General features: G+C 38.4%; 1 protein-coding gene across 10 annotated transcripts in view; it reads left to right on the top strand.

Moving 5' to 3' along the window:
• The window catches only part of LOC131132135 (uncharacterized), a 33,114-nt gene extending 9,639 nt beyond the window's left edge, over positions 1–23,475 (top strand). For 3 of the 10 annotated variants that reach the window (XM_058077463.1, XM_058077464.1, XM_058077465.1), the window contains exons 5-8: positions 10,754–14,996; positions 15,079–15,205; positions 15,400–15,511; positions 21,466–23,475. In XM_058077463.1, coding sequence (XP_057933446.1) covers positions 11,767–14,208 — 2,442 coding nt within the window. In that variant the 5' untranslated portion in view covers positions 10,754–11,766 and the 3' untranslated portion in view covers positions 14,209–14,996; positions 15,079–15,205; positions 15,400–15,511; positions 21,466–23,475. Of the gene's footprint in view, positions 1–1,869; positions 5,672–9,286; positions 14,997–15,078; positions 15,206–15,399; positions 15,512–21,465 lie in introns of those variants that run through there. The other 7 variants (XM_058077461.1, XM_058077468.1, XM_058077462.1 and 4 more) reach the window with 7 other exon arrangements.
• Positions 23,476–23,683: the final 208 nt, after the last annotated feature.

Raw genomic sequence — 23,683 nt, 5'->3', positions numbered from 1 at the left:
AAAAAGATGTCGCAAAAACTGAATAACTTATGTTATGCAAAACACGCAAAAGTATTGTGTCATGTCGCAAAAACGCAATAAATTGTGACGTTACGCAAAATACGCAAAAGTATTGCGTCATGTCGCAAAAAAGATTATGCAAAAACGCAATAACGTTTGCAACATTACGCAAAATACGCAAAAGTATTGCGTTTTTGCATAATCTTTTTTGCGACACGACGCAATACTTTTGCGTATTTTGCATAATGTTGCAAACGTTATTGTGTTTTTGCGAGATCTTTTTTGCAACATGACGCAATACTTTGCGTGGCAAATACGCAGTAACTTGTGCGATATCACACAAAATACGCAGAAGTATTGCATTATGTTGCAAAAAAGATCTTGCAAAAACGCAAGAACTTTTGCGACATTGTGCAAAATACGCAAAAGTATTGCGTCATGTCGCAAAAAAGATCCCACAAAAACACAATTACTTTTGCAACAAAAACGCGTACTTTTGCAATACTTTTGCAAAACGCAAAAGTCTTGCGTTTTTGCGAGATTTTTTTTGCGACATAACGCAATATTTTTGCGTATTTTGTGTGATATCGCAAAAGTTATTGCGTATTTGCCAGACTTTTTTTGCGGCATAATGCAATACTTTTGCGTATTTTGCGTCATGTCACAATTTATTGCATTTTTGCGCGTTCTTTTTTGCGACATGACAGGATACTTTTGCGTATTTTGCTTAATTTGACAAAAGTTTTTGCGAGATTTTTTAAATTTTTTTTATTTTTTGTTATATTTTGCTGATATTTCAACACTAATAAAAATGGCTAAAAATGCTACTAATAATAAATATAGACATTTGTTCTCTATGTGCAAAACGCAATACTTTTGCGTATTTTGCATGATTTCACAAAAGTTATTCAGTTTTTGCAATATATATATTTTTTTGCATAATGTCGCAAAAGTGATTGTGTTTTTGCGATGTCTTTTTTGCGAAAGTAAAGTTTATTAAATTATTAAATTAAAGTAAAAATACTTTTGCATATTTCACATAACGTATTGCAAAAGTTATTGCGTTTTTGCAAGATCTTTTTTGCAACATAACGCAATACTTCTGCGTATTTTGTGTGATATCGCAGAAGTTATTGCATATTTGCCAGACTTTTTTTTTTGCGGCATAACGCAATACTTTTGCGTATTTCGCGTAATGTCACAATTTATTGCATTTTTGCGCGATCTTTTTTGCGACATGACACGATACTTTTGCGTATTTTGCATAATTTCACAAAAGTTATTCAGTTTTTGCGATATTTTTTTTTGCATAATGTCGCAAAAGTGATTGTGTTTTTGCGATGTCTTTTTTGCGAAAGTAATTAAAGTTTATTAAATTAAAGTAAAAATACTTTCGCGTATTTTACATAACGTATTGCAAAAGTTATTGCGTTTTTGCAAGATCTTTTTTGCATCATAATGCAATACTTCTGCGTATTTTGTGTGATATCGCAAAAGTTATTGCGTATTTGCCAGACTTTTTTTGTGTATTTGCGTATTTTGCGTAATGTCACAATTTATTGCATTTTTGCATTTTTCATTAAAGTATATTAAATTATTAAATTAAAGTAAAAATACTTTTGCGTATTTCACATAATGTATTGCAAAAGTTATTGCGTTTTTGCAAGATCTTTTTTGCGACATGATACGATACTTTTGCATATTTTGCTTAATTTCACACAAAAGTTATTCCGTTTTTGCGAGATTTTTTTAAATTTTTTATTTTTTTGTTATATTTTGCCGATATTTCAACACTAATAAAAATGGCTAAAAATGCTACTAATAATAAATATAGATATTTGTTCTCTATGTGCGTGTGTTGGTATCTCTGATCCCTCTTCCTCACAAGAAAAGCTCCGTTCATCCAGATGCAGGACATCAAGTTATTTCAATTTCAACTGTTTGCATTGTTGACCGAGTAAGTTCAACATTAAGGGTCTGATCTTCAGGAAGAGAGAAAAGAACTTGATTACGTTGACCGGAATATACCACCAAAAATTATTTTGGAGCGCGGCGTTGTCCTTGTCCAAACCTTTTTACGTTTTGTCGTCGATAATTCAATAATGAATCACCAATAGCGATTATTGTTTAGATGGAATAAAGCGATTATTAATTCAAGAGCTGGACAATATGAAGGAGAAATTGGTTCTTCTGACCCCATAGCTGGATCATCAGTGTCGTCAACTTGTGACTGTGGTGGAATAGCCGTTGGAACAAATGTCCTTTTCATTTCACGCCGTCCATCCCTTTGCGCCGCCGCGCTCATCTGGTGCTGATTCAATTGCTGCTAATCACTCAATTGAAATCACATGGACGCGGAAAATTAAGTCATCTATTCAAAGGCTTTTTCTATTTTGACGGTGTGTGAGAACAAAGTGCATGCTTTACCGGATAATGGCTTCATTTATTGTCAGCATGCATACAGGTTACATGGGAATACATCGCATGTGACAATTCCACATGTCTGAAAAGGAGTAGGAAGAAGCTAGAGCTATTTGGTGCGTACATTTTTACAAGTTATGCATTATGCATAGATTTATAACTTTTTCCTTACCTTAGTCTTGTAGAATTACTAGTGATTTTTGGACTTTGACTAAGCCACTCCAAAGTCTCCATTTGGTTTTTCATCAGCCATTCAGAGGTGGACTTGCTGGTGGGTTTTGGATCATTGTCCTGCTGCAGAACCCAAGTTTTGAGGTCACCAACAGATGGCCGAATTCAAGCTTCCATTTATCACAGCAAAACAGCAAAACAGCCCCAGACCATCACACTACCGCCACCATATTTTACTGTTGTTTACTGTTGAGTTTTTTCGGATGTTATTGCGGGGTCTTTTGTGACCTCTTGAATGATGCTTCCATTTATCACAGCAAGTCTTCCTGGTCCTGAAACAGCAAAACAGCCCCAGACCATCACACTACCGCCACCATATTTGACTGTTGCTATGATGTCATAGTGAGACCTTGAGTTTTTTCGGATGTTATTGTGGGGTCTTTTGTGACCTCTTCAATGATGCTTCCATTTATCACACTACCGCCACCATATTTTACTGTTGCTATGATGTCATAGTGAGACCTTGAGTTTTTTTTAGATGTTATTGTGGGGTCTTTTGTGACCTCTTGAATGATGCTTCCATTTATCACAGCAAGTCTTCCTGGTCCTGAAACAGCAAAACAGCCCCAGACCATCACACTACCACCACCATATTTTACTGTTGCTATGATGTCATAGTGAGACCTTCAGTTTTTTCGGATGTTATTATGGGGCCTTTTGTGACCTCTTGAATGTTGCTTCCATTTATCACAGCAAGTCTTCCTGGTCCTCAAACAGCAAAACAGCCCCAGACATCACACTACCACCACCATATTTTACTGTTGCTATGATGTCATAGTGAGACCTTCAGTTTTTTCGGATGTTATTGCGGGGTCTTTTGTGACCTCTTGAATGATGCTTCCATTTATCACAGCAAGGCTACCTGGTCCTGAAACAGCAAAACAGCCCCAGACCATCACACTACCTCCACCATATTTTACTGTTGCTATGATGTCATAGTGAGACCTTCAGTTTTTTTGAGATATTATTGCGGGGTCTTTTGTGACCTCTTGAATGATGCTTCCATTTATCACAGCAAGTCTTCCTGGTCCTGAAACAGCAAAACAGCCCCAGACCATCACACTACCGCCACCATATTTTACTGTTGCTATGATGTCATAGTGAGACCTTCAGTTTTTTTGAGATGTTATTGTGGGGTCTTTTGTGACCTCTTGAATGATGCTTGCATTTATCACAGCAAGTCTTCCTGGTCCTGAAACAGCAAAACAGCCCCAGACCATCACACTACCACCACCATATTTTACTGTTGCTATGATGTCATAGTGAGACCTTCAGTTTTTTTTAGATGTTATTGCGGGGTCTTTTGTGACCTCTTGAATGATGCTTCCATTTATCACAGCAAGTCGTCCTGGTCCTGAAACAGCAAAACAGCCCCAGACCATCACACTACCACCACCATATTTTACTGTTGCTATGATGTCATAGTGAGACCTTCAGTTTTTTTGAGATGTTATTGTGGGGTCTTTTGTGACCTCTTGAATGATGCTTCCATTTATCACAGCAAGTCTTCCTGGTCCTGAAACAGCAAAACAGCCCCAGACCATCACACTACCGCCACCATATTTTACTGTTGCTATGATGTCATAGTGAGACCTTCAGTTTTTTTGAGATGTTATTGTGGGGTCTTTTGTGACCTCTTGAATGATGCTTGCATTTATCACAGCAAGTCTTCCTGGTCCTGAAACAGCAAAACAGCCCCAGACCATCACACTACCACCACCATATTTTACTGTTGCTATGATGTCATAGTGAGACCTTCAGTTTTTTTTAGATGTTATTGCGGGGTCTTTTGTGACCTCTTGAATGATGCTTCCATTTATCACAGCAAGTCGTCCTGGTCCTGAAACAGCAAAACAGCCCCAGACCATCACACTACCACCACCATATTTTACTGTTGCTATGATGTCATAGTGAGACCTTCAGTTTTTTGAGATGTTATTGTGGGGTCTTTTGTGACCTCTTGAATGGTGCTTCCATTTATCACAGCAAGTCTTCCTGGTCCTGAAACAGCAAAACAGCCCCAGACCATCACACTACCACCACCATATTTTACTGTTGCTATGATGTCATAGTGAGACCTTCAGTTTTTTTTAGATGTTATTGCGGGGTCTTTTGTGACCTCTTGAATGATGCTTCCATTTATCACAGCAAGTCTTCCTGGTCCTGAAACAGCAAAACAGCCCCAGACCATCACACTACCACCACCATATTTTACTGTTACTTTTTTTTTGGCAAAATTGAGCTCTTTTTGTTCAGCAGTGGTTTTGGTCTTGGAATGGCGGAGTCATAGTGAGACTTTGTTTTTTGGATGTTATTGCGGGGTCTTTTGTGACCTCTTGAATGAGTCGTCGCTGCTCTCTTGAGGTCATTTTGGTCCTCCTGGGAAGTTTCACCACAGTTTAATGTTTTTTTTGGCATTCGTGGATAATGGCTCTCCCTGTGGTTTGCTGGAGTCCCAAATCTTGATCTAGAAATGGCTGGTAGATCTCAATTAACCCCAAAAGAGGAAATATTATTTAGTGCGTTAATTAAATGAACACAACAACTGTTAAATTTGCGAGACCACCGGAGGTCAAAGGTTAACCTTTTTGAAAAAGCGATGCCACCTGTTTCTTAAAAGGCTAGTAAAGTGAAAGAGTAACCAAGCTGAGGTTCTTGTGCCTCAAATGAAGTCAGATGTTGACTTCAGGATTAAAAAAAAAAAAAAAAAGTATTAAGAAAGTCTCGGAAAGTATCGGAAAGTCGTGCATGGCACCAACTGTTTAGATGTTCAATTTCCATGCTCATCCCAGAAGGAAAAAAAAAAAGCATCTGAGCTTTGTTTCCCAATTATTTGCATAATTCACTTTGATGGGTGAAGACTCGTCCCAATTCCCCCCTTTGCTTCTCTTGTATGTGGCGATTACACAAAAGAGCAGTTTCCTGCTCCGTGCGGACTACCAAGAAGGGGACTATCAAAGAGAAGCAGTCGGCTTTCAAGTCAGGACCCCCTTTCGATTGTGTTACTGATTGGTTCCAGGTGAGGCAGCTTTTGCAAAAAAAAGTTCAAATGGAGGAAAATTGTCCTCCCGATGCGGCAACTGGCCGGAGAAAAGGAGCGTTCACGGTTGGCGTGGCTCTCCGGAATTCCAAAAAAACTACACACAGTTTGCCGGGGATTTCTAAAGGATGAACGCTTAGGCTTCGGAAATCTTGTTGTGGTTGATTGCAGTTAGATTTCAAACTAAGCCCAGACGGAAAATGGCCTGTCTGGCTTTGTTCCAAAAGTGGACTGAATAGCTGAAGATTGCCACGGTCGACTACAAATCACCGAAATCATGTCGAAAAATGCCCCCCTTTTGATTCTCTCATAAGATAAATCCCCGGGATTTATTTCTCGTATTAGACAATTTGCAGATCGTGTCATTATTTCCAAAACTGAGCGGGGAGCCGTGTTCTTTTCCTTTTCACACATGGTACTCCGGTTCGAAACCAATTCAAGGACTCCTGTACCGTTTTCATTTCAGCATCGCATTGCATTTAATGGCTCTATTTTTCCTTTAAGACCCTATTTATTCCTTTTCAAAGCAAAACCTTTTTTGGACAATTTGCTTTTGATTTTGTGGAGAACCAGCTGTCAGGGTTTGTAAAACCGCGTCCACATCTCTGACGAACACCTCTGTCGATTTCATTCTCGGATACGTTTGGTTGAAAACAATTATGAAAATCCGCAACTAACAGGGGTCTCAAACTCAAATTACCCGAGGTAGTCTGGGTGAGGGTGGGCCCGAAGGTATTTGCTCAATTTTGCTAGCTAAAGATAAAAGCAAACACATAGTCTCACACATATAAAGGATACTTATACACGGACTACCGTGACATCTGACAGTTAGACAGATTGTTTATACCTGACAACAATACCTAATACAATACGTCTGTGCTTATCTGCAGTCCCTGTATGCCTACAAGTAAGCGGGTCTTATTACAGTGTATAAGAAAAAAATCTCGCAAAAACTGAATAACTTTTGACATGATGCAAAATACGCCAAAGTGTATTTTTTACTTTTGCGTATTTTGTCATTACCATAATGTCATTACATTACCATAGTAGCATTTTTAGCCATTTGTATTAGTGTTGAAATATCAGCAAAATATAAGAAAAAATATATTTTTTAAAAATCTTGCAAAAACTGAATAACTTTTGCGACATTATGCAAAATACGCAAAAGTAAAAAATGCACTTTTGCGTATTTTGCATAATGTTGCAAAAGTTATTCAGCCATTTTTAGCTATTTTTATTAGTGTTGAAATATCAGCAAAAGAAAAAAATATTTTTAAAAAAATCTCGCAAAAACTGAATAACTTTTGCGACATTATGCAAAATACGCAAAAGTGTATTTTTTACTTTTGCGTATTTTGCATAATGTCATTACCATAATGTCATTACATTACCATAGTAGCATTTTTAGCCATTTTTATTAGTGTTGAAATATCAGCAAAATATAAGAAAAAATATTTTTTAAAAAAATCTTGCAAAAACTGAATAACTTTTGCGACATTATGCAAAATACGCAAAAGTAAAAAATACACTTTTGCGTATTTTGCATAATGTTGCAAAAGTTATTCAGCCATTTTTAGCCATTTTTATTAGTGTTGAAATATCAGCAAAAGAAAAAATATTTTTAAAAAAATCTCGTAAAAACTGAATAACTTTTGCGACATTATGCAAAATACGCAAAAGTGTATTTTTTACTTTTACTTTTTACTTATTTAAAAAAAAGATTTTTTTTTATATTTTTTTCTTTTGCTGATATTTCAACACTAATAAAAATGGCTAAAAATGGCTAAAAATGGCTGAATAACTTTTGCAACATTATGCAAAATACGCAAAAGTGTATTTTTTACTTTTGCGTATTTTGCATAATGACGCAAAAGTTATTCAGTTTTTGCGAGAATTTTTTTTTAATTTTTTTTTCTTTTGCTAAGCTATTTTGCTGATATTTCAACACTAATAAAAATGGCTAAAAATGCTACTATGGTAATGTTAGCATGCTAACACTTAGCATTAGAGTTCTACTTATAAGCCCAGACTGAAAATGGCTGTCTGGCTCCGTCCCAAAAAAAGATGACTGAATAGCTAAAGAAGTCGGACACTGTGAGTGGAGATCACAAGGAGAAGAACACTAGCATCTTTACTCATGCCGTGATTCCACTCTTTTGGCTAAAAGCGGAAAAAAAATATTAAAAAAAAAAATCTTGCAAAAACTGAATAACTTTTGCGACATTATGCAAAATACGCAAAACTAAAAAAATACACTTTTGTGTGTCCGACTTCTTCAGCTATTCAGTCCACTTTTGGGACGGAGCCAGATAGCCATTTTCCATCTGGGCTTATAACTCTAATGCTAAGTGTTAGCATGCTAACATTACCATAGTAGCATTTTTAGCCATTTTTACTAGTGTTGAAATATCAGCAAAATATAAGATTTTTTTTTTTTTAAATCTCGCAAAAAAACTGAATAACTTTTGCAACATTATGCACAATACGCAAAAGTGTATTTTTTACTTTTGCGTATTTTCCCCAAAAAATTGGACTGAATACCATAGTAGCATTTTTAGCCATTATTACTAGTGTTGAAATATCAGCAAAATATAAGAAAAAAATATTTTTAAAAAAATCTTGCAAAAACTGAGTAACTTTTGCAACATTATGCAAAATACGCAAAAGTGTATTTTTTACTTTTGTGTATTTTGCAAAAGTGTATTTTTTACTTTTGCGTATTTTGCGTAATGACGCAAAAGTTATTCAGTTTTTGCGAGATTTTTTTAAAAATATTTTTTTCTTATATTTTGCTGATATTTCAACACTCATAAAAATGGCTAAAAATGCTACTATGGTAATGTTAGCATGCTAACACTTAGCATTAGAGTTCTACTTATAAGCCCAGACTGAAAATGGCTGTCTGTCTCCGTCCCAAAAAAAGTGGACTGAATAGCTGAAGAAGTCAGACACTGTGAGTGGACTCATGCCGTGATTCGACTCTTTTGGCGGAACCTAACTAAAAGCGGAACCGGAAGTCGTAGCGACATCCAACCCAAGATCATCCCAACCAAACTGATTACGAAGATGTTGTGTTCAAAACTTAGCTGAAGCAAAAAAAAAGTCAGAGAACCAAATTTTTGCTTCTCATACCTATTTGAGTCACCCTTTCCGAAGAGCCTAATCCAGCATGGAGGTCCATGTGCTCAAGTCCTGTGGAGGATTTGTTGATTCTTCTAATCACTGCTTTTGCTTTTCATTGTTTGTTTTGTGGAAGCGGCAGCAAAGACAAAAAGCTTAAGACGGTCCTGTGGAACAAAGGGCAAAGTGAGCTGCTGGGTGGACACGGAGCTCTTGATTGCATCTTGCAAGGTCACGCTAATTACTTTGTCCTGTGGGCTTTTGGTCCTGAGTGCACTGCAACGCAATTATGTCTACTTTGATTATAGATGATATTTTGCTTTGGCAAAATATGCATACACAATAACATTTACTGCATTATGTTAAGTTCTGCTTGATTAGTTGACATTTGTGATGGGGGTGGCGTGGGGGGGGGGGGGGGGATTTTGAAGAGGTTTTCCATGAATGGACACATGCCATGCCGAATTTGGGGAAATGGATGTTTTGTGTGTGTTTTTGTGGCAGCTGTTCACAACAACCCTCTTGGCTGTTTGACGTCGGAATGTACAGTATCTGAAGCGCGACTCTTATACTGGGGGGGCTGGGCGGGGGGGGCAGAGATGCACCCCCAATGTAGGCCTGTCACCATGACAAATTTTGCTGTACGATAATTATTGCCAATGAACAATATTATTTAAAAAAAATATGTCTTGTGAGGGGCGGCACGGCGGTCGAGTGGTTAACGCGCAGACCTCACAGCTAGGAGACCAATGTTCAATTCCACCCTCAGCCATCTCTGTGTGGAGTTTGCATGTTCTCCCCGTGCCTCCAAATTGTCCATAGGTATGAATGTGAGTGTGAATGGTTGTTTGTCTATATGTGCCCTGTGATTGGCTGGCCACCAGTCCAGGGTGTACCCCCGCCTCTCGCCCGAAGACAGCTGGGATAGGCTCCAGCACCCCCCCCCCCGACCCTCATGAGGAGGCCACAACACATTCTAAAAAAATAATAATAATAAAAAAATATCATTTAACATGAAAATTTTTTAAAAAGCAAGTCATTTTACACAAGAAAAAGTCAGAATTTTACGATAATTATATTAAAAATAAATATAAAAAAAGACAAAATTAAAGAGACATTTTTAAAGTAGTAATATTAGGGGAAAAAAAGAAAACAACAAAGTTGTAATATTATGAAATTAATGTGAGTGTGAATGGTTGTTTGTCTATATGTGCCCTGTGATTGGCTGGCCACCAGTCCAGGGTGTACCCCGCCTCTCGCCTGAGGACAGCTGGGATAGGCTCCAGCACCCCCACGACCCTCGTGAGGAGGACACAACACATTCTAAAAAAATATCATTTAACATGAAAATTTAAAAAAAAGCAAGTCATTTTACACAAGAAAATTTTTTACGATAATTATATTAAAAATAAATATTTAAAAAAGACAAAATTAAAGAGACATTTTTAAAGTAGTAATATTAAGGGAAAAAAAGAAAACAAAGTTGTAATATTTTGAAATGTGTGAATTTGAGTGTGAATGGTTGTTTGTCTATATGTGCCCTGTGATTGGCTGGCCACCAGTCCAGGGTGTACCCCGCCTCTCTGCTGGGATAGGCTCCAGCACCCCCAGCGACCCTTGTGAGGATAAGCGGTAGAAAATGAATGAATGAATGAATAAACTCTTAATATTACGAGGTAAATTATGTAATTGTATTTGAAGTTGTAATATTATGCAAAACCAAAGCAAAAAAACGTGAAAATGAAAAGTGAAAATATGGGAGTAAAGTCATCATTTTGAGAAAAAAAATTACGAAAAGTTGAAATAGTAAAAAAAAAGTAAAAGTTACATAAAACAAAAAAAAATCACATTTTAAACAGTCAAAGATCATAATCAGGAAAATGGATTAATGGATTAATTAGCAAGGAGTTGAAACATTAAAGCAAAATGTTTTTTTTTAAGGTTGACTGACGCAACCAGTCCAGGGTGTACCCCGTCTCTCACCCGAAGACAGCTGGGATAGGCTCCAGCACCCCCCACGACCCTCGTGAGGAAAAAGCGGTAGAAAATGAATGAATGAATGTCTTGTGAGTGCCAAAAACCAGAAAAATCTGCTGTAATTTCACAAGAATAAAGTCAAAATATTAAAGGAAAATTTTAATATAAAGAATAAATTTTACATATTACAGATTTTGTTGTAATTTTATGAGAAACAAGAGCTTTATGAGAAACAAAAGTGAAAATATGGGAGTAAAGTCATCATTTTGAGAAAAAGATTTACGAAAAGTTGAAATAGTTAAAAAAAAAAAGCATAAAATAAAAGTTACATAAAACAAAAAAAAATCACATTTTAAACAGTCAAAGATCATAATCAGGAAAATTGATTTAATTAGCAAGGAGTTGAAACATTAAAGCAAAATGTTTTTTTTAAGGTTGACTGATGCAACCAGTCCAGGGTGTACCCCGTCTCTCGCCTGAAGACAGCTGGGATAGGCTCCAGCACCCCCCGCGACCCTCGTGAGGAAAAGCGGTAGAAAATGAATGAATGAATGAATGAATGAATGACACTAACGTCATGAACCCCCCCAGACCTCCTTTCCCTCCTCCCCTTCCCTACCTTTCATTCCTTTATGGCAACAACCCTGTGATATGCATCGTCCTTGATGGCGTGGAATCATTGTTGCATCATCCTTGATCGCGTGGAATCATCATCACATAGTCTTTGATGGCATTTCTCATAAGTCCACCGAGAGGAGGAGCTATCACCAGATTGTTAGCAACCTCGGAGTTGTTCACTTCAATGTTCGTGTAAGATAGAATTTCCTGTTTTTTGACCGTTTTTTTGTTTTTTTTCGGGCGCATCTTTGGCCTGCTATCGTGGATTTCCTTTTCCCCCTATCCTTGAAGTCAGAGCTTAACTCACACAAAGACTTCAACCCACAACCCCAACAGAAAGAACGCTGTGGTCAAACAACATGGACTCCGAGGAAGTATTGGGCGCTCACGAACAACTCCTCGGACATCATTCCGATATCCTTCAAAGCTTAACCCAGTCCAGTCAAAGTCTAAAGGAGACCAACAAAGCCATGCTAGCTCAAATCACAGAATCAACTCGCAGGTTCTCCGAGACCACTACCAAGAGCGATAGGCCCTCCGGATTAGTCTCCGAGGCATCGGTATCCGGGGAGTCTTGTGCCACCCAACCGGTACCATTTACCGGTGAGTTCAATAAGTGCCGAGGATTTTTGCTGCAATGTCGACTCGTGTTTGGACAGAAACCCGATGCCTTTTTGGATGAGGAAAGTAAAGTCAGTTATGTATTTGGTTTCCTACGGGAGCGAGCATTGGCATGGGCAGAGACCCTGTACTTTTCCCGAGGTTTACCGATTTCGTTTGATGAGCTGTCCCAAGAAATGGAAGCTGTCTTCCACCATCCTGACTCTTTGGGAATAACAGAAGGTGGACTCCTAGCCCTTCGCCAAGGATCCCGAAGAGTGGCAGATTATGCGTTAGACTTTTGGACATTAGCAGCAGAGTCAGGATGGAACGAAAAAGCCCTCCGACAGGCGTTCATCAATGGGCTAACCGAGACCCTAAAGGATGAATTGGCAACCAGGGATGAACCGGACAGCCTCAAGAGTCTTGTCTCTATGAGCATTCGCATAGACGACCGTCTCCGGGAACGGAATAGAAATCGAGTGTCACGTTCTCCGTTTCCCTTAAGTTCTGGAGCACACGAGAACCGCCAACCTTCCAGCCCAAGTTTGAGTCCAAGTTCTTTGGGAATAACAGAAGGTGGACTCCTAGCCCTTCGCCAAGGATCCCGAAGAGTGGCAGATTATGCGTTAGACTTTTGGACATTAGCAGCAGAGTCAGGATGGAACGAAAAAGCCCTCCGACAGGCGTTCATCAATGGGCTAACCGAGACCCTAAAGGATGAATTGGCAACCAGGGATGAACCGGACAGCCTCAAGAGTCTTGTCTCTATGAGCATTCGCATAGACGACCGTCTCCGGGAACGGAATAGAAATCGAGTGTCACGTTCTCCGTTTCCCTTAAGTTCTGGAGCACACGAGAACCGCCAACCTTCCAGCCCAAGTTTCAGTCCAAGTTCTTTGGGAATAACAGAAGGCGGACTCCTAGCCCTTCGCCAAGGATCCCGAAGAGTGGCAGATTATGCCTTAGACTTTTGGACATTAGCAGCAGAGTCGGGATGGAACGAAAAAGCCCTCAGACAGGCATTCGTCAATGGGCTAACCGAGACCCTAAAGGATGAATTGGCAACCAGGGATGAACCGGACAGCCTCAAGAGTCTTGTCTCGATGAGCATTCGTATAGATGACCGTCTCCGGGAACGGAATAGAAATCGAAAGTCACATCCTCCGTTTCCCTTAAGTTCTGGAGCACACGAGAACCGCCAACCTTCCAGTCCAAGTTTCAATCAACGTACACAAGAGGAACCAACGCAACTTAGACAAGCAAAACTAACCCCTGAAGAACGGAGACGTAGACTACAGGCTGGGGAGTGCCTGTACTGTTCCAGTCCCGACCATTTCCGACGAGATTGTCCTAAACGTAAACCACATCCCGACGTGAAGGTGGGAGCCCCGTCAAAAGAAGCAAGCTCAAAGAAGGTCCCCTTTAAACGCCTGACCTTGTTCACCCAACTCCGGTTTGGTAATGAGTCCCGACCAGTGTTAGCCCTTGTGGACTCTGGAGCAGAGTGTAATTTCATAGACGCCAATATGGCTGCTGATCTTGGTGTGCCACTCAAACCGTTAGGAACTGGATTTGTTGCTCAGGATCTGGGTGGTCGTCATCTGGCCACACCTGCCCAGGAGTCCAAACTTCAAGCCCACCCTGAACGTGCCAAGCGGGTCTGGAAAGAAGCTGGCGCGGCCATGCTGAGAACATCGGAGGAAAATAAGAGGTTGGCAGACAGACGTCACATCCCGGCCCCACAATACGCTCCCGGGCAGAGCGTTTGGCTCTCTTCCGAAAACATTCCCATCAAGACTAATGCCCGTAAACTCTCTTCCCGGTTTCTGGGTCCATTTCCCATTGAAAAGATTGTCAGTCCTTCGGTGGTGAGGCTCAGGTTGCCACCCGGCCTACAGGTACACCCAGTATTCCATGTCTCCCAAATCCATCCTGTTTCGACCAGCCCTCTGGCCCCTCCTTCGGAACCCCCACCTCCTGTCCGCTTCAGTGATGACCATTCGGCCTTCACCGTCCGACGTATCCTGGATGTTCGTCGGAAAGGGAAGGGCTACCAGTACCTAGTGGACTGGGAGGGTTACGGCCAGGAAGAGCGTTGTTGGATACCCCGCTCTTCCATTTTAGACCCTGACCTTGTCCGTGACTTCCATCATTCCCATCCGGACAAGCCTGGAGGGTCGCCCGGATGCGACTCTTAAAGGTGGGGGGTACTGTCAGGACCCCCACCCTTAGAGTCTGGGGGTGGGGGTCCTCCAGACCCCAAGGGTGGGGGGTGCTGTCAGGATCCCCTCCCCCAGATCCCAAGGGTTGGGGGTACTGTCAGGGTCCCCTCCCCCAGATCCCACGGGTGGGGGGTACTGTCAGGATCCCCTCCCCCAGATCCCAAGGGTGGGGGGTACTGTCAGGATGCCCTCCCCCAGATCCCAAGGGTGGGGGTACTGTCAGGATCCGCTCCCCCAGACCCCAAGGGTGGGGGGTACTGTCAGGACCCCCCCTCTCCCAGACCCCAAGGGTGGGGGGTACTGTCAGGAACCCCCCTCTCGCAGACCCCAAGGGTGGGGGGTACTGTCAGGACCCCCCCCTCTCTCAGACCCCAAGGGTGGGGGGTACTGTCATGAACCCCCCTCTCTCAGACCCCAAGGGTGGGGGGTACTGTCAGGAACCCCCCTCTCTCAGACCCCAAGGGTGGGGGGTACTGTCAGGAACCCCCCTTTCTCAGACCCCAAGGGTGGGGGGTACTGTCAGGACCCCCTCTCTCAGACCCCAAGGGTGGGGGGTACTGTCAGGAACCCCCCTCTCCCAGACCCCAAGGGTGGGGGGTACTGTCAAGATCCTCTTCCCCAGACCCTCTTTTTCCCTCCTCTCCTTCCCTACCTTTCATTCCCTTATGGCAGCACCCTGTGCTAGTTGCATCATCCTTGACGGCATCCCTTGGAAGTCCACCAAGAAGATGAGACTTAACCAGATTGTTAGCAACCTTCAAGCGGTAACACTGTTCCACGTCAATGTCCATGGACGATAAAATGTCCCGTTATTTGACCTAATCTGTTTTTTGTGCGCTTTTGCAGTGGAAAACATCTTTGACCTGCTGCTGTCTTTGTTAGCCTGCCGTCCTCTTTAAGCCCTACGAAGATTTCCCTGTTCCTTATCCTGGAAGTCAGAGCTTCAATAAACCTTCTTCTTAACCCAGGCGAGGTGTGTGCGATTTTCAGTTCAACCACTAGGCTACACAGAAACATCCGACTACTAATAAAGTTGTCATTTTTGGTAAATTGGGGTTATAAAAGGTTATAATTTTATAGCCAATTATTTTTTTTAAAACAAAAATGACTGAATTTTTTGACTGTATGTACAAATAGACACTAAATATAGCCTATCCTTTTTTACAGTACACACAAAGAACTATTGCGGACCTCCGGATGGTTAAACTGGGCTGCGGTCACCGCCTGGGATTCTGGTACTCCTCTTGACTGCATGTCACTCTTGTGACCGTGTATACATGTAAGTGCCGGTTGCTGTGTTTAAATAAATGTTGCTTGGTGCTTAGTGCATGATGTCAGGAGCGCCCCCCCCCCCCCCCCACCCCCGTCTGTTGCTACAAATGGCAAAGCCTCACCCCAGATGATATCCAGACACTCCGAAGAGAACTGTACTAGACCATTCAGCAGCACCGAGACCGAAAGGGACGGGGGTGGGGGGGGGCGGGGATGACTAACACACGGGCTCCATGTTATTCCCGTCATTTGAAATAGCAATCAAGTTGATGTAATTAAGAGAGTCTGTATAATTGAGGTCTTTGGCAAAATGTTGACAGGGTCCAGGCACTCTGTGTTTTTGTGCAAACATCTGACAAGAAGTTGAGGGAATTGTGGGATCCATCCAGGCTGGTCATGACAAGACTTTCACCAAGGATGTTAACCAGATGTTAACTTGCTTGTGTGTCCTGATTTGGCACCGGGGCTTATGGGAAAACAATCATGCATGCATATATCACCGCACACTCTTTTTTTTTTTTTTTTTTTTTTTTAAAGGCTCTTGAACGTGTCATTGTCCAGGTCTGCACATGTTCCTTTTCTGCTCCGAGCCGACATGTGCTGAATTTAAAAGTCAAACTGTCATGTTTTGACCTGCTAATCATTTGGAAGTCTTTTCTCCTCTTGTTTTTTTGGATGTGCCATCATCGCCTTGGCTCCTATTTTCTGTTCATTCGGGGGGCGTACAAACTTTTTACAGCAAGGACCCACATACTGAAAAGTGAAGGGATGCAACTTTGCTACATGATATTTTGCAAGTAGTATGCTAAAAAGTTATATTTCAAGACAAAAAAGTTTTGTCATATAGGTGAAAAATTATTTCTCTAAAATTATTAACTATCCTCCCTATTTTTCCTGTATTTTTTACATATTATTAATATATTTTTTATATTTATGTATATATATATCATATATTATATATATTTTATATTGTTTATTTCTTCTTAAATAATCCTTGTTAATTGGCATTAATTTATGTGATTTAAATTTGCAAGTAGTACGCTAAGAAGTTTTATTTCAAGACAAAAAAGTTTTGTCATATAGGTGAAAAAGCCTATTATTAACTATCCTCCCTATTTTTCCTGTATTTTTTATATAATATACGTATATATATATTTATATATATATATATATTATATATTTTATATTGTTTATTTCTTCTTAAATAATCCTTGTTAATTGGCATTAATTTATGTGGTTTAAATTTGCAAGTAGTACACTAAGAAGTTATATTTCAAGACAAAAAAGTTTTGTTATATAGGTGAAAAAGCCTATTAACTATACTTCCTATTTTTCCTGTATTTTTTATATAATATATATATTTTGTAATGTATATTTATGTATATATATTATATATATTTTATATTGTTTTATTTCTTCTTAAATAATCCTTGTTAATTGGCATAAATTTGTGGTTTAAATTTGCAAGTAGTACGCTAAGAAGTTTTATTTCAAGACAAAAAAGTTTATATTATATATATAATTTTATATATATATATATATATATATTATATTTTTATATTTCTTATATTTCTCTATAATTTATGTGATTTATTCAGTGATTTATTCACTGTATTTAGACGATTATTACTACTAGGGATGTCCGATAATCGGCCCGATTTCAGCATATTGGTTGATATCGGTATCTGCTTTTTTCCCGATATATATATTTTATATTGTTTTATTACTTCTTAAAAAATCCTTGTTAATTGCCGTTAATTTATGTGGTTTAATTTTGCAAGTAGTACGCTAAGAAGTTTTATTTCAAGGTGAAAAAGCCTATTAACTATCCTCCCTATTTTTCCTGTATTTTTATATTATATATATATATATTTTTAATATATAATTATTTATATATATGTATTATATTTTATATTTTTTTCTTAAATAATCCTTGTTAATTTGCATTAATTTATGTGATTTATTCAGTGATTTATTCACTGTATTTAAACGATTATTACTACTAGGGATGTCCGATAATATTCGGCCCGATTTCAGCATATTGGTTGATATCGGTATCTGCTTTTTTTTTTTCCCCGATCATGAAAACCGATATTAAGAAGATGCTGTAAACAACATAACACATCATGACATGTCATGTTACACGTATCGGTATTGGTATCGGAAATTGAGAGTCGTACAGTATGAGCGTATGGGTTTTAGTTTGGTAGTTCTGAAGTAAAGAAGATGCGTTCAAAGTTTTAAGAAAAAAGTCGTACGAATTTTTGACTGAATGGCGCGGTCCGCACAAAGAAATAATCCCTTCATGTAGCTTCGAGGTTAAAAAACTTGACATGCATGGCTGCATTATTGTGATATTAAAAGATATTTGAGCGGATAGACATTTTTGTGGTCGGTGGTTGATAGCATCTTAACAAAACTTGCTTGGATGAAACGTACTGTACTATCATCTGTTTGGCACCTCGACTTGATTTGGCAGCAGGGTTCCCTTTTTTTCCCCCCCCTTCCAAGATGATTTGGATCAGAGCACATCAGAGTAAATACGACTGAAACCACCAAACGCTTTTTCAGTCTCCATTCCCTGTCACCAGTGTGCTAACGGCGTCATTTTGGATATCGTGTTAGATATCATTAGACACAGAAGACATATTTAATAAAGTGGCTGGCGAGGGCGTTTGTTTAAGAATATAAGCTTAGAGTCTGGCTCCTTATGTTCACATTTTTAATACACCAGTTGGCTCCGCGTAGACAGGAATGCGACGTTCCTCGCAAATGCCGCGGTTCCGTATCGCTCCCTTTGCTATGTATAACATCAGAAACGTTTCGTCTTGAAAAGCGAGTTCGAGTAATACAAATAAAATGGAGAACAACAGGCTAACGGAATATATTAACCCCATTTAATTTAATTCATTAATATAATTAATTTAATCTCATTTTTTATGATTTTGACAAATTTTTCAAGTCAAAGTTACCAATAGAATATTGTGTTCAATGGCTATATCAACATGGTATAACCAACCAAAAGACATTTTTCATCAGAATAAAGTTTGTTTCTACCAGCGGTAGAACATAGGGAAGTTTCAGGAAAATATCAGTTCCCAACAAAAAATGTTATTTTTTCAAGCGTCACTTTCACTTTGACACAAATTTAGCAATGATACCGCATCATAAACACAAATTCGAATTTTGATGATGGAGTGAAAAAATTTTAACCTCCCATCCCATGTGGAAGTGGTACATCTTTGACCTGCTGCTGTCTTTGTTAACCCGCCGTCCTCTTTAAGCCCTCCGAAGATTTCCCTGTTCCTTAGCCTGGAAGTCAGAGCTTCAATAAACCTTCTTCTTAACCTAGGGAAGTTTCAGGAAAATATCAGTTCCCAACAAAAATTGTTATTTTGTGAAAATATACATTTCAAGCGTAACTTTTACTTTGACACAAATTTAGCAATGATACCACAACATAAACACAAATTTGAACCCTTTGGAAAAAAATGTAACCTCCCATCCCATGTGGAAGTGGTCATTTTTTGCCTTCCTGGAAGTCAGAGCTTCAATAAACCTTCTTAACCTAGGGAAGTTTCAGGAAAATATCAGTTCCCAACAAAAAAAATTATTTTGTGAAAATATACATTTCAAGCGTAACTTTCACTTTGACACAAATTTAGCAATGATACCACAACATAAACACAAATTTGAACCCTTTGGAAAAAAATGTAACCTCCCATCCCATGTGGAAGTGGTCATTTTTTGCCTTCCTGGAAGTCAGAGCTTCAATAAACCTTCTTAACCTAGGGAAGTTTCAGGAAAATATCAGTTCCCAACAAAAAATGTTATTTTGTGAAAATATACATTTCAAGCGTAACTTTCACTTTGACACAAATTTAGCAATGATACCACAACATAAACACAAATTCGAACCCTTTGGAAAAAAATGTAACCTCCCATCCCATGTGGAAGTGGTCATTTTTTGCCTTCCTGGAAGTCAGAGCTTCAATAAACCTTCTTCTTAACTTAGGGAAGTTTCAGGAAAGTATCACTTCCCAACAAAAAATGTTATTTTGTGAAAATATACATTTCAAGCGTAACTTTCACTTTGACACAAATTTAGCAATGATACCACAACATAAACACAAATTTGAACCCTTTGAAAAAAATGTAACCTCCCACCCCATGTGGAAGTGGTCATTTTTCGCCTTCCTGGAAGTCAGAGCTTCAATAAACCTTCTTCTTAACTTAGGGAAGTTTCAGGAAAATATCAGTTCCCAACAAAAAATGTTATTTTGTGAAAATATACATTTCAAGTGTAACTTTCACTTTGACACAAATTTAGCAATGATACCACAACATAAACACAAATTCGAACCCTTTTGAAAAAAATGTAACCTCCCATCCCGTGTGGAAGTGGTCATTTTTGCGCCTTCTTTAGAAGAAATCAATTTGAGGCTAACTGGTTAGCTTGCTAGCTGGTGGTTGTCTCAAGTGTCTGGTAATATTAGGTGTCATGGTGTGTCAAACGTACGTGTCCGGGGGCAAATAGAGGCTAGCCCTTCAGACAAGCTTTTATTTATAACTTGGCAGCAAAACAACAGTTAGCAGAATTTTTTTTTTGTATTTTACAAAAATGACTTTCTTCCCATAATATTCTAACTTTTTTTCCAACCTAATTTTCTATATAAAAAATAATAATTAAAAAAATTATTAAAATTTTTTTTTTCTCTAATATTTCAAGCCTATGCTAATATTTTGACCTTATTCTTGTAAGATTTATTGATTTTTTCCCCCCCTGTTATGGTGTTTTTTCACATATTTTTTTCACAATAGTTTTTCAAGTCAACTTTCTTGACTTGAAAAATATTTTGGTGTTTTTTTTTTTCTCACAACATAACTTTTACAACTTAATTTTCCCCAAATTATACTTAAATTATATCAACATTATACTACTAAAATTGTTATTTTTCCCAATGATATTAAGATTTTCAAAAAAAAATAAATACATTTTTTTGACTTTTTACATGTAAAATTACTGCTGATTTTTCAATTTGCGACTTTTTTTCAACAGCCTCAGGGCTCAGTCCTTACAAACCATCCGACAAACTTTCACCCTCAACGAATGCGGTTATGGATGTTCTGCAATTTTCCAGCCACTTGATAAAAAATATGATAATATTTTGACCTTATTCTTGTAAGATTTATTGGTTTTTTTTTCCTTTTATGGTGTTTTTTCACATATTTTTTTTCACAATAGTTATAATATATAAATATTTCAACTTTCTTGAAAATGTTCTTCTTGTAATTCTGACTTGAAAAATATTTAATACTTTTTTGACTTCATTTTCCCCAAATGATTTGTTGTTTTGTTTCTCCTAATGTTCTGACTTTTGTTTTTATTTAATATTTCAACATTATACTACTAAAATTGTTATTTTTCCCAATGGTATTAAGATTTTCTCCCCCCCAAAAAACATTTTTTGACTTTTTACATAAAACTACTGCAGATTTTTAAATTTGCGATTTTTTTTCAACAGCCTCAGCAAACTTTCACCCTGAACGAATGCGGTTATGGATGTTCTGCAATTTTCCAGCCACTTGATAAATCATACCCTCCTTTTAAAAACGCCATCAAGACATTGTGCTCTGAGAAACCATTCATTTTGGGGTTTTTTTTTGGTTATTATGATGGGAATTGGGTAATTATCATAGTTGTTGCAGAAGAACTTGGATCCCGATCAGACATGAAATCGCTGCAAGATTGTGAGCTGCGGATGGCAGAACGTTAAAGCGAAAAGGAGTGTGAAAAAAGGAGTCGGGAGGGGCAAAAAAAAAATAAAAAAAAATGGCAGATGGATTCTTGCGCTCCGCTCAGCCACACAACAAATGGTCTGGAGGCCCGAGCGTTTGTGGGGCTCTTGTGTGTTTTTTTTTTCAGTCAATAAATCATCAGCACACATTTCATCCGTTCAGATGGTGCCGCAGCAGAGAAGACGTGAAGGATGTCTGGCCTTTTATTCAACGAGCTCCATCACTGCCAGAGGATAAAGACGATACGACGTTTACAGTAGTGATGCGTTCACGTGATGTCAAATAAATTCGACATTCTATATGAGTCCCCACTCATATGGATCTTACGTGATTCATCAACTTTTTAACACATCGTTGGTAAAAACTAAAAATTTTAATTTACACAAATTACATTTATAGTTCACGTAGCCACCTCTGACGAGATAGCGTAGCCATTTCTGGAAATGACGTCATCAAGGTGACACCTCTATGCAACAAAAACATGGCGGCGTACGAGACAAGAGGATGTTTACGGTGATTATAGCCAAGATTTTTGAGTCAATAGTTTTCGAGTAATCGTTTTCTTAATTAGCATAAAGTGGTCTTTATAGCCTTTTTTATTGGGTAAAATGCTGCCGTTAGCGCCCCCACGCCGTACCGTCAACATATCGCTTTGAAAAGATGTTTATATAATACGTATAAACCTTGTTGCTATCATGGAATAGTGTTTGACTTACTCTGTTCTGTGGTAACTTTGACGTTGTTTGGGTTTTTTTACTCCTCTGTACCATACTGGATACTGTAAACATCCAGCAGCAACACAACATTTTGGTAAAAATGCATTTATATCATACTTTATAGAGGTGGGCGTCCATCTGCCTCATGTTCTTTGCATTTGTTTTGTCTATTTTTGTTTTAAAACTTCCTGGTTTGGAATTGAAATCAGTCGGATACTGTAAACATCCAGCAGCAACATGACATTTTGGTAAAAATGCATTTCTGTTGTACTTTATAGAGGTGGGTGTCCATGTGCTTTTCGTTCTTTGCATTTGTTTTGTCCATTTTTGTTTTAAAACTTCCTGGTTTGGAATTGAAATCAGTCGGATACTGTAAACATCCAGCAGCAACACGACATTTTGGTAAAAATGCATTTATATTGTACTTTATAGAGGTGGGCGTCCATCTGCCTCTTGTTCTTTGCATTTGTTTTGTCCATTTTTGTTTAAAAACTTCCTGGTTTGGAATTGAAATCAGTCGGATTTGATAAACATCCAGCAGCAACACGACATTTTGGTAAAATGCATTTATATCATACTTTATAGAGGTGGGCGTCCATGTGCCTCTCGTTCTTTGCATTTGTTTTGTCCATTTTTGTTTTAAAACTTCCTGGTTTGGAATTTAAATCAGTCAGATACTGTAAACATCCAGCAGCAACACGACATTTTGGTATGACTGCTATTTTACATTCCCAAAACATGCATGTTAGGTTCATTAGCAACTCAAATTTGTCTATGGTGTTATATGTGTACAAAAATGTATTTTCATGTAAAACAACCAAATTTTTATTTTCTTATTTTGAAACTCCTTAAGATCCAACTGTTCAAAATGTACATTCTTGCAATTTTAGTCTTAAAATTTGGATCATGAGTGGCTGCTGAGTTATGGTCAAAAAAGATTTTTGTCACTGTGTCAAGATGCTGGGCATGCGCGTTGACGTCATTTCCGTACATTAGACAGCGACACCATCTGCTGGTGACTCTGTGCTATTACGTCCCGTATTTCCGTTCCTAACAAAGACTCCTGTAGACGAATGACTCAATAAATTACATCGTAAAGCTACTGTCATTTTACATTTAAACGTTTTATTGAGACTTGGATGGTTTATTGAAAGTAAATTTTAATGGTGTGGGTTTTTTTTATTCCAAGAATGTAGTAATCGCAGTTATTTTTTAAATGAGTGGAGTATTTGTTTAAATGTGTTGAGTATAATTAAATTTATTTTGTTTTGAAATAGCATGTTAACAATACCAAACAAATGTTTTTAGTGGAACTCTAATGTAGCGCAGGGGTGTTTAAATTCCCTCCATTGACTATAATGGGAAAAAATATCAAAGGATCCGGAAGCCATTTTGTATTTTACATTTTGGATAAAACGTTATAAATGTTTTTTTTACTGTACGAGCCCTTTACCCCATTTCTGCTGTTGTTGTTTTAGACTTTATTATTTTATTACATTTTTAGACTATGCTGAAGCTCACAAATCCCCCCCCTGCCCGGATTTTGGACACCTCCGATGTTATGTTGATGTAAAGATGGACACGAATCAGTTTTGAGTTCAAGTTTTTATTTTAAATCCGATTTTTACAAACGTATGTATGTATTAAAATGAATTAGTCGAAAT

Source organism: Doryrhamphus excisus, chromosome 7, assembly GCF_030265055.1.
Source record: "Doryrhamphus excisus isolate RoL2022-K1 chromosome 7, RoL_Dexc_1.0, whole genome shotgun sequence".
NCBI classification, from domain to species: Eukaryota; Metazoa; Chordata; class Actinopteri; order Syngnathiformes; family Syngnathidae; genus Doryrhamphus; species Doryrhamphus excisus.
The sequence above is the reverse complement of the archived record's forward strand: the minus strand, read 5'-3'. Positions and strand labels throughout refer to the sequence as shown.